We start from the raw sequence: 16,135 nt of genomic DNA on the forward strand, positions 1-16,135 counted from the left end.
ATTAACGGATACATTTCTATTTGCCTTAATGATACAGTTATTTAGTTCTTCAAAGATGGAGACAATGACAAAGGAAATGGCTATTATGGATCCAATTCTGATCAACAAAGGCAAATTAGCTGTGTTTGGCAAGTTCAAGTTGCCAAGATCAGATGAACTTGATCCTAACCTACTTTTGCACAGTTCTGATTGTTAGGTACTTTTCTCTTTACATCCAGCTGAGATCTATTCTCTGCATCTTCCCCTCCTCGACCTTCATTCTGCTGCCTGGGACCCAGAAGAAGGCGAATCTTTTTTCTCCACTGCTTTTCAAATATGGAAGATGACTTATCTCCCACAGGACTGGGGTCCCTATTTCCTTCAAGTAGTCCCCATATATTCAAACCATAGAAGTTTCTGGTTCTCTCACCATTTTTGTCACCTTTCTCTAAATTGTTCCAATTTGTTAAGAAGGTACGGCAAAGATTAAAGTAATTCTGTCTTCCTCCCATGTTCCTGAGGCACTTAGCATGCCACCTTTCCCCCTTTTTCATTCTGTTTTCATTTATACTTTGAGTAGAAGCTTTGTTGTCCTTTTAGAGTATATAATGCTGAATGACAGCACAGTGCCTTGTACTTATCAGGTGCTTAATAAATACTTGTTCATTGAATCAAAGAGAGAGGACAAGAAGCATTTCTATAGCAGCTCCTATGTGCCAGGCACTATGCTAAGGCCTTCTTTTTTTTTTTTAAACAAGTGTCTCGTTTGCTCCTCACAATAACTCTGCCAGATAGTAGCTGTTATCCTCATTTTACTATTGAGGAAACTAAGGCAAATAAAGGTTAAGTGACTTGCCTAAGGTCACACAACCAATTGGTGTATGAAACCAGATTCGAACTGGTCTTCCCGATACCAGATCTAGCATTCTTATTCACTTCACCACCTAGCAGCCCAGATATGGCTCCTAGACAGTGCATAGCTGGGAAAGGGAAACGCCACTTAGAAATAACTACGAGGCAGGTTGGTTTCCTTATGAATGGGCTGCTTCTCTGCCCAGAACACACAGAAGTCCGGCTCGTTGGAGGTGAACATCCCTGTGCGGGGCGCTTGGAGGTGAGACGAGGCCTGAAATGGGGTACAGTCTGCGACTCGGATCTTGACCTTCAAACAGCCCACGTGGTCTGCCGGGAATTAAAGTGTGGAGTAGCCGCTTCTATCCCAGGAGGAGCACACTTTGGAGAGGGCTCTGGCCCGACATGGAGGGAAGTCTTCCAGTGCATAGGGAATGAATCCCTGCTGTTTCATTGTCCTCGAAAGTTGCAGCAGAAGGAGTTGTGCGTACACAGTCAGGATGCTGGGATCAGGTGCTCAGGTGAGGTGGCAGAAAAACCTGCTTCATGTCTGTTTATACTGTGTCTTTATGCATTGACTGGCCTCTGTGTTTGTATTGTTCTAGGGTTGTATCTGCATTTTGTCCTCTCCATGAACTTCTCTTGCATGTGGCTTAACTGAGGCTGGGCAGTATAGTGGACAGTGTGTAGCATTCAGAGTCTGAAAGACCCCAGTTCAAATCCTGCCTCAGGACACTTACTACCTATGCAACTGTAGGGAAGTCACTTCCCTGTAATAGCCCTAGTTACCTCATCTGTAAAATGAAGATGATAATAGCACATACCTTCCAGTATTCTTATTAAGATCAAATGAGATAACAGATGGAAAGTGCCTTGCAAACCTTCAAACACTATATAAATGCTAACTATAAAAACTAAATTATGTAAGCACTATATAAACGTTATTATTAATTTTTGAACATGGGCTCTGTGTAAGGCTTTGTACTAGGTACTGAGGATTGGCAAGGGTAACATTATCTCCTGCTGTCTCAACTGTGGCAATTAAAAAAGGTTTGAGAGACATAGTTTCTAGGTAATTTAATCATTTTACTAACAAGGTTAGCATGTTTATTGATAAAAGAATGGTCATTTGGCTGTCTTAGATCAAAGACCCCTCATGGGAGTGGGCTCACACTTTATATGCCCCTCAAAGAATACATGTCCATGAGGGGGTATGAATCAACTCTGGTTAACTCAATGGGAGGTGGATTATATTAAATTTGAGGGTCTTGGGTGTCGACCTGAAAGTTGATTAAAGAGACAACAAGCTAGGTGATAAGTAGATCCATATTGTTTATTCCCTTAAGTTAGTGACATGTACATGGAGCCAGAGCTTTAACTCTGACTGAATCAAGCAATTTTAGGAGGACATTTAAACCCCAACTCAGGATGTCTGTTTTACTCAAAAAATACAGCCTCCACTATCCTATACAATTTTTGTAAAAATCCAAATTTGAGATCTTATTACCAAAACATGCTTAAAGCTTGGATTTCCATGGTAGATACATTTTGGAAGCCAATCATATACATATGTATATAATTCTTAAAGGAATCAGTCTAATCCTGTCACTTTTCTCAAAATTTGTTATCCTTTTTAATTAGACATCTGTTGTATTACATCTTTGTCTTATTACTTTGTCTAATCATTATAAGGCATGAAGAACATAACCAATTAAATTAGCCTTCACAATTAAAAATATTATCGAGCTTTTAAAAAAATTTACTCAGTATCTTTCAGGCTTGAAAATCACACCCCTATATTTTTTCCCAAGGATTCTCATTTACTCCAAAATTCCACAACACAGTAAACTTTTTGCACAGAATTGATAAGAATTTTAGGTGAAATTTCCTCTTACATACAGACAAAACTTGGAAGTTTATTCTAACCCATTTATTCTCCCTTATTTTTTTTTTTTGGAGGGGGTAACTACTCTTGATCTAACATCTCTAGATCATAAGATAAATTGCTTTTTCAACAACATAGCTGATACAATTTGTTTACCAGATTACACCATATAAGAAAATTCAGAAATATAACTGCGCCATAAGTAATTATCATGTATTTAAAGCTTGAAACAGAACCAATTAATTACTATCAGGTGACCTTAATTAGCTGGATGAGCAAATCATATCTAGATTCATAATCATTAATGGTAACATTTTAATTTCTAATACTCAATACTTTTAGCACTTTAAAGGAAAAGATGATTATTCATAAATTCACACATTTTTTTTTTCTAATTGAGGCCCTGATATATGGGAGAATACCTAATTAATTCCAAAACAGTGCATATCAATAAGTTGTTCCTGATAAAATATGTTTGTACCTCAGGACACACAATATGAACAAGCATTACTTCCACAACAGTAATAAATTTTGAAACAACAAATTATCAATTTAGATGGATGTACTTCCAAATCACTTTACACAGAGAATGTCATCATTAATATGTTGAAACTATAACTTTAAACCACCATATATTTTTATAATAGTCAAGATTTCAAATGAAAAATCTACTATAATAGTAAATATCAGTATTATTATTACTTGCTTATAACCAAATATACCTCATTAAATATTAACAGTTTCCAAATTATCTCATTTTTATCACATCCTTTAAAAGACCAATCCATATGCACCATTTCTACCTCACAATGATCTCTCAAATTTTAAAACTAAGCAAGTTTTAGAAATACAATACAATTTGAAATATAATAACACAAAAAATAAATTTCAGATGACATAAATTGCATTTCCAGATTATCACATACAGAAATTATTGATCTTATTACTTTTGGTATTTAAAAACCATTTCAAAGTTATCAGATATGGGACAATTACATTAAGTTAGAGAGATAATAATGTCATCTAACATCTGCCAGTGTTTTAAGCACTTTACAATCATTACATCATTTTTATCCCATAACAGCAACCATTATTACTTTTCCCTTTACAAATCTGTAAGCAGGGCAAATGGAGATAAAATAGCTTGCCAGAAGTAACAAAATCGACACATTTCTGCAACTGGAACAGAGAAGTATGGGGTTTACCAAGAGCAGAAGTTGGCTTCTCACCTCATAATGCTATTGTCAGGCCTTCCAGGGGTTTGGGTGGCTGATGCCAGGGCCTTCCCAGTGGTGGTAATTCTTGGTGTCAGGGCTTAGGGAATCTCATTGTAATTCTGACCTGTCCACATCTCCCCTCCCCACAGCTGCAGAATTTACTGAGGCTGGTGCCTTTTGCATCTGCTGGGCCTGGGTGGGCGGAATGTATTGAACCTGGATGTTACTCCCAGGCCTTGCCTGGAGGGGTGCGCTGCAAGGTGCCCAGGGGCACAGGGACATTAGAGCCACTGCTGTCCTTCCCCTCCTTTTGCCAGATGGGGAAGGCTGATTTAAGTTTTTCCTACAATTCTTCAGAATTCTCTTCTCTTTTACAATCACCATATTGAGATACTTTTCTGGGGAGGTAGTGGAGAATGAGGAATCGAGATTGGGAGGAGGTATTTTAGCAGAGGGTGAACTCCTGGAATTACCCCCAGTCTCAGGAGTTTTCTCCAACAATGCCTAAATAATCAGTTTCCAAACTTCTTAATGATTAATCTCAAAATCTGCAGAATCTGCTAAGGTGTCTTTAGCTGTATCTAACTTTTCATTGTAGGTCTAGGCTGGCCAGGCCTGGAACCACAAGGAAAGAAGTCTTACAGGTTTGTTGTTTTCCTAGCTTCAGCCCTTAGAAGTCTCTGGCTGCATTTAAAATCTTACAAGATACAACACATATGATACAGATACAGAGACATACACTGACAGGCAAATTGACAGGACAAATATAATAGAAATATAGTGTGCACTTAATGACAGAGAGGGAATTAGAGGCTTGTTAGAAAACCTCCAGCACAAATTGGCCGTTTATTATTATTCTGAGGAAGGGAGGATGGGGAATTTTGCAAGGATCCAAGACCTGATAGTGCAACTGGATCTTGTGAGCCTTCCTCCAAGTGCCCCTGAGGTTGGACATTTAAAGGGGCAAGTCCCAATGAAGTTAAGTTTGGGGATTTGAGTCTCTGTCAGGACCATAGCCTTTAAGGGAAAGGGAAAGGGAAAGGGGAAAGGGATTATTCAGAGCCTGGGAAAGAGTGCTGAAGTGACTTTGTGAGCCTTAAGGGAAGAGGCTTCTGCTTTTCCTTTTCCCTCAGCCATCTCAGCAACCCAACAATGAAAACACTCCCACTCCTGGCCAGATGTTTTGTTAGCCTTTAAATTTAATTTGGTTTTAAGATAAAGTAACTTTGACAGGTCAAAAGAACCCCTATTGTGGCCAATGTAATTTGGGGTTATCTTTAGTTAACTGATATTAGTGCTGGCAGTATTTGTGATCACCAGATTGGCAATGGCTTGACATACAAGAGGCAGCGATCTTGTTAGCCAGATTTCTAGTTTTAGTTTCTGACTGACCCATAGCCAATTTCTCTAGATCGATCCTTACCAGAGTGGACCTAAATGATACAGTAACCTGAGTTCCTGAACTTTGACTTGATCCCCAACCCCTGAGCTAGCTTAAGTGGAATTTTTTTTGGACTTCAACCAAACTAGTGGGAGGTCCTTGGAAGCTGGGGATAGAACAACTTACCCACCCCATCAAAGTTAAAACTCCAAGAAAAATGGATCCCAAGGCTCCCAAGCCACTTGGGGTTGTTTTCACCTGCTCCTTCGGTGCCATCTAGTCGTGGCACCATTACTGTCAACCTGAAAGTTGGTTAAAGAGACAGCAAGCTAGGTGATGAGTAAATCTGTATTGTTTATTCCCTTAAGTTAGTGACATGTACATGGAACCAGAGCTTTAACTCTGACTGAATCAAGCAATTTTAGGAGGACATTTAAACCTTGACTCAAAATGTCCGTGTTACTCAAAAAATATAGCCTCCATATGTTTTTAAACATATAGCATGGTAAGGGAAGTTTTTTAGTTGAATAAGTTGTAAATACAATAAAATAGGAGAATATCAAAGTGTCAATTGAAATTATAGATCCAGGATATCTGTGTTTCCTCTACATAATATACGTCCATAGGATACCAAGATAAGAAAAGTCCCACTATTTAAGAGAGTGTTTGCTCTCAAGTATCCTGTCCTTAGTGATCACAAACAGGAAGAATGGTCAGTTTCATCTGGTCCTGTAGTTGCCAACACCGGAAGGGGCATTTTTAGTTCACTCAGAGAGAAAAGATTAATTCAGGTTTTTGACTCTTATTGAGGCTCAATTGATCTTAAATAATTATCATGGGGTATGTGACTTGATCAAATCTTGGTCAAAGAGACATCAATTTCCCTATCACCATTCTTGACAAAAGGGAGAATCAACACTTCCCCAGACCTTCTGAGCAAACACAGTGATCAGGAATACGCACATTAGCCCAAACTTAAAATTTCTTTTACTGTCTGATTAGATCTTGGCCTGGGTAAATCTTTTAAGAGAAATTTCCCACATGGTTAGTTTCTGAACAAGGAAGTAGAAAAGGGAAAAGTCTTGGTCCTTATTCAATAATTAGTTATTAAATACAAAAGATAAATATTCGTTTCTCACACTCCCATAGTACAGACTACAGAATCTAACAAGAGGCAGCAAATGAGAAGCAGCCTTGGAGTCAGGAAGACCTGGTCTCAAGTTTTGTCTTTGATTCTTAGTAGTAGAATGATCATGAGTTATCCTTTAGTTCCACATCCTTCTAAAAGCAATCAGTTTGGATTATGATACAATTTGCTGGTCGAAATTCAGTTATCACATGCCAATTTACTCTGATTGACTCCTAGCCAATTACAAAGGATATCCTTACAGGAGACCTGTCTAGATCTCTTCCCCTAGAGTCACTTGGAGGAAAAAGAAAATGGACTGCAACCTAAAATGAGAAGTATAATAGATAAGGAGCGGGGATTTTTGGGGATAAGACTTACCCACACTTCAGGGCTGGGACTTCAGAGAAAGTCATGTGGATACCCAGTCCCAGCTCTGTTGGGGTAAAAAAAAAGTGTACCCCCAAAATCCTAGTCCAAATCCAAGTCATGACACCATTAACATGAACCCCAATCTATTACCAAGTCTGTTTTAAGAAAGAGACAAACAAGATTAGGGTACATGTGTCCACAGGGGGCCAGTTTAGAACTGGCTCAATTTGAGATTTGGGAGTACAGGGTCATATACTTTTGGAAGACTAGGTGTTCCCAAGGGATGCCAATCAACCATGATTGGTCTGCAATTATATTAAGGCGTTGGGTATATGACTTATGTCACTTAGTCCACAGGGACCGATATCATCCACCATCAAAGGAAACACCCCCCTCAGTCTTGCAAATCTGTCTCCATCTAAACCTGAGTAGGATAAAATCAATTCACACCTGGGTTGAAGTTTGACCAAGATAAGAAGATTCAATGCAGTCTCATTATCTGTAATGTGCTTCTGAAGAACTTTGGACAGAAGTCTGGTGAGGGGAGTTGGAACTCTGAGTCTCCCAGACACAAATTACCCAGAGAAATCATTTTTCACAATATTCAATGTCTACTGCCTTTGGGTTATAAACCTAAAGGACAGCGAATACATCTATACTATTTTGCTTAGTGTTGATCTGGCACGTTTTCTGTGGTTAGTAGGTATTGATACTTCCCCATATCAGAAATGTAATCTTTTGCTGAAGTTCAATCAGCTGTCGGCATCTCTTATCAATTTTGGCCAGGATCCCCTCATGAGAATCCCCATTTTTTTGTTTCCCCAGAATACAGGCTGGTGAATGGCAGCAACAGATGTTCAGGAAGAGTGGAACTCCAGACACTTGGGTCCTGGGCTCCTCTCTGTGCCACTCATTGGGATTTGCCAGATGCCAATGTCCTCTGCCATCAACTGGATTGCGGCCATGCCATAGCAGCCCCAGGAGGAGGCTACTTTGGGGAAGGAGATGGTTTGATTTTGCCTGATGAATTTCATTGCATAGGGACAGAGCCCCACTTATGGAACTGCCCAGTGAGCACACTGGGGGCATCCAAGTGTGCCCTGGGGAATGTGGCTGGGGCCATCTGCTCAGGTGAGTACCAATACAGAGACAGAGACAGACAGATGGAATTACTGATAGGGGAAATTGGCGAAGCTTCTTACAGATGAGATCAGCAAACTGGCTTCCATAGGATAGTGAAGGGATAGTGAGGTGTGGTCCAAAGAGCATTGGATTTGAAGTCAGAAAATAAGGTCTGAATGTTGACTTTATTACCTGTGTGACCATGGGCAAATCTTCCCTAGTCAAAGAGATTAAGAGTTGGAAGGTCATTCCTCAATTGATAAATGGTCAAAGGACATGAATAGGCAGTTTTCAGATGAAGGAATTAAAGCTATCTATAATCATAAGAAAAAAATGCTCTAAATCACTATTGAGTAGAGAAATGCAAATCAAAACAACTCTTAGGTACCACATCACACCTATCAGATTGGCTAATATGACAAAACAGAAAAATTGTAAATACTGGAGAAGATGTAGGAAAATGGGAACACTAATGCATTATTGGTGGAGTTGTGAACTGATCCAACCATTCTGGAGAGCAATTTGGAACTATTCCCAACGGGCTATAAAAATATGCATACCCTTTGACCCAGCATTACTACTTATAGATCTATATCCCAAAGAGATCATAAAAACAGGAAAAGGACTCATATGTACAAAAATATTTACAGCAACTCTTTTTGTGGTGGCCAAGAATTGGAAATTGAGGGGATGCCCATCAATTGGGGAATAGCTAAACAAATTTTGGTATATGAATGTAATGGAATACTATTGTACTATAAGAAATGATGATCAAGCAGACTTCAGAAAAACCTGGAAGGGCTTATATGAATTGATGCTGAGTGAAGTAAGTAGAACCAGGAGAACATTGTACTTAGTAATATCCACATTGTGTGATGACTGACTTTTATAGACTTAGCTTTTCTCAGTAATACAAGGATCTAAGACAACTCCAAAATCTTAAGTCTCACCTCACCTTCCCCAGATATGTTTTAAAAAAGAGAATTTATTTTAATTTACAAATTAAATTGCAGATGGGAGCACTAGCTTTAGTTTAGAACTAGGTGGGTAGCTATAGCAGTAAACTTTTTCAACTACATAACTTTTTGCAGCCACAAAACCTGTAATACACTGTACAGTAACAAATGTTGGCATTATCAGTTGACCTGTAAATATACAATGCTCCTTCCAATTAGAATCTATGATAATTTAGTTTCTAAAATTTATCTGAACTTCACCATTCAAAAGCTTGTTTTGGGGAATTGATTGTTATTGATGTACATCTATTAAATTGATGACAGACATAACTCATCATTCCCCAGAAAACTTTTTTTGATTACAGTGTCTAACATTTTACCTCCTCTTTTTTGGTTTTGCTGGTTATAAAGATTTGGATTGGAGAGGGCTTACTGGATCCCAATCCTTGGAGCTGGATCATTGGATTCAAATCATAATGTGGATAGGATAGGGAGGATGAGTCACAAGGATTCATGGAGTGGGATCAGATTACCAGGAACATAGGAGTGGATTCCTGCCCCAATCAAACCGCATTCGTGATGGAAAATGCTGTCCACATCCAGAGAAAGAACTTTGAAGTCTGAATGCAGACTGAAGCATTCTATTTGCAATCTCTCTCTCTCTGTTTCTTCTTTCTTGTGGTTCCTCCCATTTGTTCTAATTCTTCTTTATAACATGACTAATTTGAAAATATGTTTATAACAATGTATATGTAGAGCCTATATAAGATTGCATGCCATCTTGGGGAGCGGGGAGATGAGGGAGGTGGAGAAAATTTAAAACTCAAAAGCTTATGGAAGTAAATTTTGAAAACTAAAAATAAGTAAATTAGTTTAAAAAGTAAAAAAAAAGTTGGCATGATAAATACATTAAAAAAGAAAAGCAAAAAAAAAAAAGAGTTGGAAGGACCATCTCAGTGGCCATCTCATCTAAAACATACTAGACAAACATTATAGCTTAGCTACAATAAACCTCTGTTTGTATATCTCTAGTGGGAGATGGGAGGAAGGACATACTACCTCACAGGAAAGCCCATCCCTTTAGGGATAGTTCTAATTATTAGGAAGCCTTTTCTTCTCTTTTAAATTTGTACCCATAATTCCCTCACCAGTGCTCCTAGTTCTACCCTCTGGCACCTCAAAGAGGGGGAGTCGACTTGTAAAAACACTAGGTACCAACAGGAAACATACGTGTTAATAGGAGGTAATATACACATATACATACATACATATTGTACATATATATATAATGTATATATACCTACACATTCATAAATGTATACAAATATATTTACATATACTATATATTTCCCTATTAGAATATGACCTTCTTGCTGGCAGAGACTGTTTTCCACCCTTTTTATATCCTCAGCACTTGGCACAGTGCCTGGCTAATAAATAATAAATAAATAATAAACATAGTCAGCCCTTAATAAATGCTTGTTAACTGAAAAAGAGGAATCCAGAGCCTTTTCCCATAAGACAGCTTTTAAATAATTGAAAATTACTGCCATGTCTCCCTTGAGCCTTCCTTTCTGCAGGCTAACCATCTTTCTTTAACTTCTTCAACTGAGCCTCGTATGGTATGGATTCTAGTATCTTTGCCATCCTGTTCATCCTTCTCTTTAGGCTCATCAGCTTGTCCATGTTCTTTCTAAAAGGTGTCACCCAGAACTGAACATCCAGACATAGGGGATAATGGCTGAGTACAGTGGGATTATGATTTCCTTATTCCTGGAGGCCTCTCTGAATGCAGCCCAAGGTTATGGCTTAAAAAAATTTGGCTGTCCAATTATGTTGTTGAGTTATTTTGAGTTTCTGATTTACATAGACTCTCATGTTCTTTCCTCCCCAATTTCTTAACATTTTATTTACAGTTTTGAATTATAAATTGTATCCCTCCTTCCTTCCCCTCCCCTCCCCCCCTCCCTGAGATAGAAAGCAATCAGATATAGGTAACAGATGTGCAATGGTGTAAAACATTTCCATATTAGTCATTTTGTGCAAGAAGACTCAAAGAAAATATGAAAGAAAGTGAAAATAGCCTGCTTCAGTCTGTATTCAGTCAACATCAGTTGTTCCTCTGGAGGTGGATAGTGTGCTTCATCATCAATCCTTTGGGATTGTCTTGGATCAATGTATTGCTGAGAATAGCTCAGTCATTCATCATTCTTCATCTTACAACATTGCTGTTACTGTATACAACATTCTGCTGGTTCTGTTCAGTTCCCTATGTATCAGTTCATGTCAGTCTTTCCAGGTTTTTCTGAAATCACCCTGCTTGTCATTTCTTATAGCACAATAATATTCCATTGCAATCACATACCACAGCTTGGTTAGCCATTCCCCAACTGATGGACATCCCTTTGATTTCCAATTCTTAGCCACCATGAAAAGAGCTGCTATAATATTTTTGTACAGATAGGTCCTTCCCCCTTTTTTGGATCTCTTTGGGATATAGGCCTAGCAGTGCTATTGCTGGGTCAAAAGGGTACACACAGTTTTATAGCCCTTTAGGCATAGTTCCAAATTGCTCTCCAGAATGGTTGGATCATTCCACAACTCTACCAACAGTGCATTAGTGTCCCAGTTTTCCCACATCCCCTCCAGTATCCAACATTTAATTTTTTTTTATCATATTAGCCATTTTGATAAGTGTGAGGTGGTACCTCAGAATTGTTTTAATTTACATTTCTCTGATCAATAGTGATTTAGACCCTTTTTTCATATGACTATAGATCAATTTCTGAAAACTGCTGTTCATATCCTTTGACCATTTATCAATTGGGGAATAACTTGTATTTTTGTGAATTTGACTTAACTCTCTATATATTTGAGAAATGAGGCCTTTGTCAGAGATACTTGTTGCAAATTTTCCCCCTACCCAGTTTTCTGCTTTCCTTGTAATTTTGGTTGCATTGGTTTTGTTTGTGCAAAAACGTTTTAATTTTATGTTATCAAATTGATCTATTTTACATTTTGTAATGCTCTCTATGTCTTCTTTGGTCCTAAATTTTCCCCTTATTCATAAATCTGACAGATAAACTATTCCATGCTCTCTTAATTTGGTTACAGTATCACCCTTTATGTGTAAATCGTGTACCCATTTTGACCTTATCTTGGTACATGGTGTGAAAGGTTGTTCTATACCTAGTTTCTGTCATACAATTTTCTAGCTTTCCCAGCAGTTTTTGTCAACTTCTTTGCAATAATTCCTCCTCACTCTTGTATTTGTGGGATGAAGTTTTTGAACCCAGGTGTAATTCTTCACATGTGTCAGAAGGAACCAAAAACAACTTCAGAAGGAGACACAGATAAGAGAATTTCTTTTTTGTCCCATTAAATTTAATATGAACTAAACCCCCCTAAAACTATGTAACAGAATTCTAGTTTAATAGACAATACTCTTGTTCTTTGCATATTAAAATATTTGAGCTTTTGTAGATTATTAAATTCATGATGAAATTAGAAATAAAAATACCTTACACATCTTAAATTTCATCTCATTGGATTTGGTCCAATATTCTGGCCTCACAAGTTCCTCACTCCCTCTTACATTTCATTATCTTCTCCTTCCAGTTTTGTGTTGTGCATAACGTTAATAACCATGCCACCTATGCTTTTATTCAAGACATTGTTAAAAAAATGTTATGTAGTTCAGAGCTAAGCACTATTAGGAATCTAGTTCATACCATCTGGGAATCTATAAAATATTTTCTTTTGTCCTCTACTTAATTCCACTACATTTGTATCCCACAATTTGTTCAGCTGTTTCCAAGTTGTCTGAGTTAATCTAAGTTATTCCCTTAGATTCTGGTTGCTTGTTTTTTCTCTCCTTAGTAGAATGTTAGAATCATGTCATTATAAGGCTCTTTCCAATTACTCAGATATATTTACTTTTTTAGGTTTTTCTCAACTCTTGTGTTTATATTTTAAAGTTGCTACTCAGCTCTGGTCTTTGTATCAGAAGTATTTGTAAATCCTCTATTCCATTAAAGATCCATCATTTCCTCCCTGTATGGTTCTATTTAACTTTAGAGGGTAAGTTATTCTTGATTGTAAGTCTATCTCTTTTGTAATATTGTATTTCAAGTCTACATGTCATTTATAGCTGCCAAGTCTTGTATAATCTTGACCATAGTTCTTTGGTACATGAATCACTTCTTTCTGGTTACTTAGTGTGTGTGTGTGTGTGTGTGTGTGTGTGTGTGTGTGTGTGTGTGTGTGTGTGTTTTGGTAGGAGCTCTGGATTTTGGCTATGGCATTCCCAAGATCTTTCCTTTGGGAGTTTCTTTTAGCAGATGATTATTACATTCTTTTCATCTTTACTTTACTTTAGAACCACTGCTTCTAACAGATCTGGGCAGTTTTTATGTATGATTTCTTGAAATATAGTCCAGCCTTTAAAAAAATCATTGAGAAATTGAGGACGTCCAGTGATTATTAAATGATCTCTCCTTGACTTCCTTTTCCATGTCAGTTGTTGTGATGTCATATAATTTATAGCTTCTTCTATTTTTCAATATTTTTTTTTGTTCTTTTTTTTGTGCTGTCTTATGAAGTCATTGATTTCTGTTTGGTCTATTTTAGTTTTTATTCGAGTAAAGTTTACCTCTTTTTCTAATATGCTATTTATTCTCCCTTTATTTAATTTTTTATTTCTTAATTCTTTTCTTCTAGGTATCGTACTATCTTTGTGGAAAATGTTATTTATTTTGAGTTTCTGCTTGTAGTTACTTTATTTTTTTTGAAGATCTCTAGATTTGGTGCCGGTTTGCATTTTCTTTGATTTATTTGTCTCTCCAGCTTTGCTTCTTGAATTGGAGCTTTGTGCCAAGGCTCAGGCTCTGTGTGTTGCTGTGTTTTGGGTGGGGTGATCAGTCCTGATAGTCTTTCTCTGGGTTCATGTGTTGAACTCTATCTTCCGGAATCAAGTCCTTTTGGATTTTTGAGACTCAGAACACTAGATCTTCAGGACTTTCTGTGGTGTCTCAGGACAGAGTATTGGTGACCTCATAGTCCTTGAGCCTTGGGTGTCTAGGTCTGAGGCCTGCAGTAATGTGCTGATTTTTTACCTAATGATTGTCCCTGAGACTTCCACAGTCCCTACCTTGGGGCTGACCACCCTGGGACTTTCTCAGGGGGAGCCTTCCACTCTTACTTCCGGACACAGAACCTTGGAGGCTACATAGGTTCCTGGCCAATCTCTGGTCGGATTTGTAGGTTATACTGTGTGCTGGCATTGACTTTTTGATAGCCCTTTTTCCTATTTTCTGTGGGCTTCTGGCTGATCTCTTGTATAGTTATGGAGTGGGAAAAATCACTCTAGTTTTTCCCAGAATTTCTTGATTATTATTCGGTCTGATGTGAATTTCAGGGTTTTTCTGGAGTAGGGATGTGGGAGGGGGGTGGTATCTTGACTGGATGTCACTCCCTGCCTCCGCCCTCACCCCTCACCCCAGTGCTCTTTCTACCACCTTGGCTACATTTGGTTATCATAGTCCTTGTTTAACTAAGTTCATTGATACTGAGGTCAAGACTCCCTGGATGGCCTGTGACTATATGAGTAACACAACAAGGAGAAATTATCCAAAGGCGCTTGTCCTTCAGTGTGGTCTTTGTCTCTTCTCTTCTGTCTCCAATTAATTTTGCTCTCATTTACTACCTTCTCTACTCCAAACCTCCCATGATCCTTGGCAGACTCAGTACTTTCATTCAAAAGAGGTTAATTTACTTCTTATTTCCCAGGGGTGTGTCTCCATTCCACTCAAACCCAAATAACAGATGGAAACTCTTTTAAATATTTGCTTCATTTTTTCCCCTGTCCCTGAACTTAGATTTTCTCCGTTTGAAGGATGGACAGAGCCGATGTGATGGGAAAGCAGAGATTTTTCTGCATGGAGTTTGGGGCCCAGTGCTGGGTAGTGCTTGGGACCTTAATGGTGCCCAGGTGTTGTGTAGACAGCTCCAATGTGGAAAGGCAGAGAGAGTCTACACCTCTCTTTCCTCAGGCCCAGGGGTGGGCTCTGTGGGTTTGAGCAGGATGAAGTGCATAGGCAATGAGACCCAGCTGGGCCAGTGTAACATCTCCACGTCTGCCTCGGCTCTAGTGGGGGATCACTCAGGAAGCTGGTGTCATCTGCTCAGGTGAGTACCTGCCCAGTCTTTCAGAATCTTTCCTGGCCTCTCATTTTTCTGCTTAATGATAGACCTTGTCCCTCAGGGAGCAAAAGGATCCGCCTGGTGAACGGCAGTGGCCGCTGTGCTGGGCGAGTGGAAATCTACCACAATGGCACCTGGGGCACAGTGTGTGACGATGCCTGGGACCTCTCTGATGCCAATGTGGTGTGCAGACAGCTGGGCTGTGGTGTGGCCCTTGGTGCCATGGGATCTGCTTACTATGGGGCAGGGGCTGGGCCCATCTGGCTAGATGAGCTGAGCTGCTCTGGAAATGAGTCTGAGCTCTGGCAGTGCCCATTCCAAGGCTGGGGCCAGCATGACTGCAGACATAAGGAAGATGCAGGCATTCTCTGCTCAGGTCAGTCCTTTGGCTCCGACTAGAGTCACTTCATCTTCAACTATTCCATTCCTTCTTTGCCTACTCCTTTCAAGGATTGTAAAGGTCTCCCTTCTCTCAATATCACAAGAAAAGGGCACTGGGGTGGGGCTCAGGCATGGGGAATTTAGAATTTAAACAATAATTTAAACAAGATTAGAAATTCCTTGTTTCAAGCTGAGTTTTCAATCATCAATCGGATTTACCTAAAGAGATCATTTGCCTTGGAACTACTACTTATCTTCTTATGGAATCTCTCTGGAAAGGGTTTTTAGATGAATGAAATATTTATTTTTTAGTATTCCTGGACACACTGAAAAAGAATTTTTTTTGTATGCTTCCACAATCTCTTTTTTCCCATAGTCTTTCCTCAAGGGATAGAGACATTAATGTGAAGATTTTATAGGTCTTATTCCTTGAAGGCTTCTCATTATCCCTATACTACAGGCTTCTGGCCCTGACTTGTTCATATTCAGTAGAATGGTTTCAGGATATTCCAAGAGGGAAGTAGCATGGGGTAGGGGAAAGGTTACTGAATTTGGAGTCATAGGACCTGGGTTCAAATGCTGAGATTGCCACTTAGCAGCTGAGTGATCTTGGACAATTCATTTAACTTCTCTCAGCCTCAGTTTTCTCATCTATAAAAATGA

General features: G+C 38.8%; 1 protein-coding gene across 1 annotated transcript in view; it reads left to right on the top strand.

The window, feature by feature from the left end:
- Positions 1–16,135, top strand: part of SCART1 (scavenger receptor family member expressed on T cells 1) — a 50,413-nt gene that overhangs the window by 14,479 nt on the left and 19,799 nt on the right. The window contains 5 exon segments of the mRNA XM_020994667.2: positions 1,038–1,352; positions 7,638–7,943; positions 14,767–15,040; positions 15,042–15,076; positions 15,153–15,467. Of these exon segments, the coding sequence (XP_020850326.1) occupies positions 1,038–1,352; positions 7,638–7,943; positions 14,767–15,040; positions 15,042–15,076; positions 15,153–15,467 (1,245 nt within the window).

Source organism: Phascolarctos cinereus, unplaced genomic scaffold (genome assembly GCF_003287225.1).
Source record: "Phascolarctos cinereus isolate Bilbo 61053 unplaced genomic scaffold, phaCin_HiC Scaffold_3;HRSCAF=262, whole genome shotgun sequence".
Classification (NCBI taxonomy): domain Eukaryota; kingdom Metazoa; phylum Chordata; class Mammalia; order Diprotodontia; family Phascolarctidae; genus Phascolarctos; species Phascolarctos cinereus.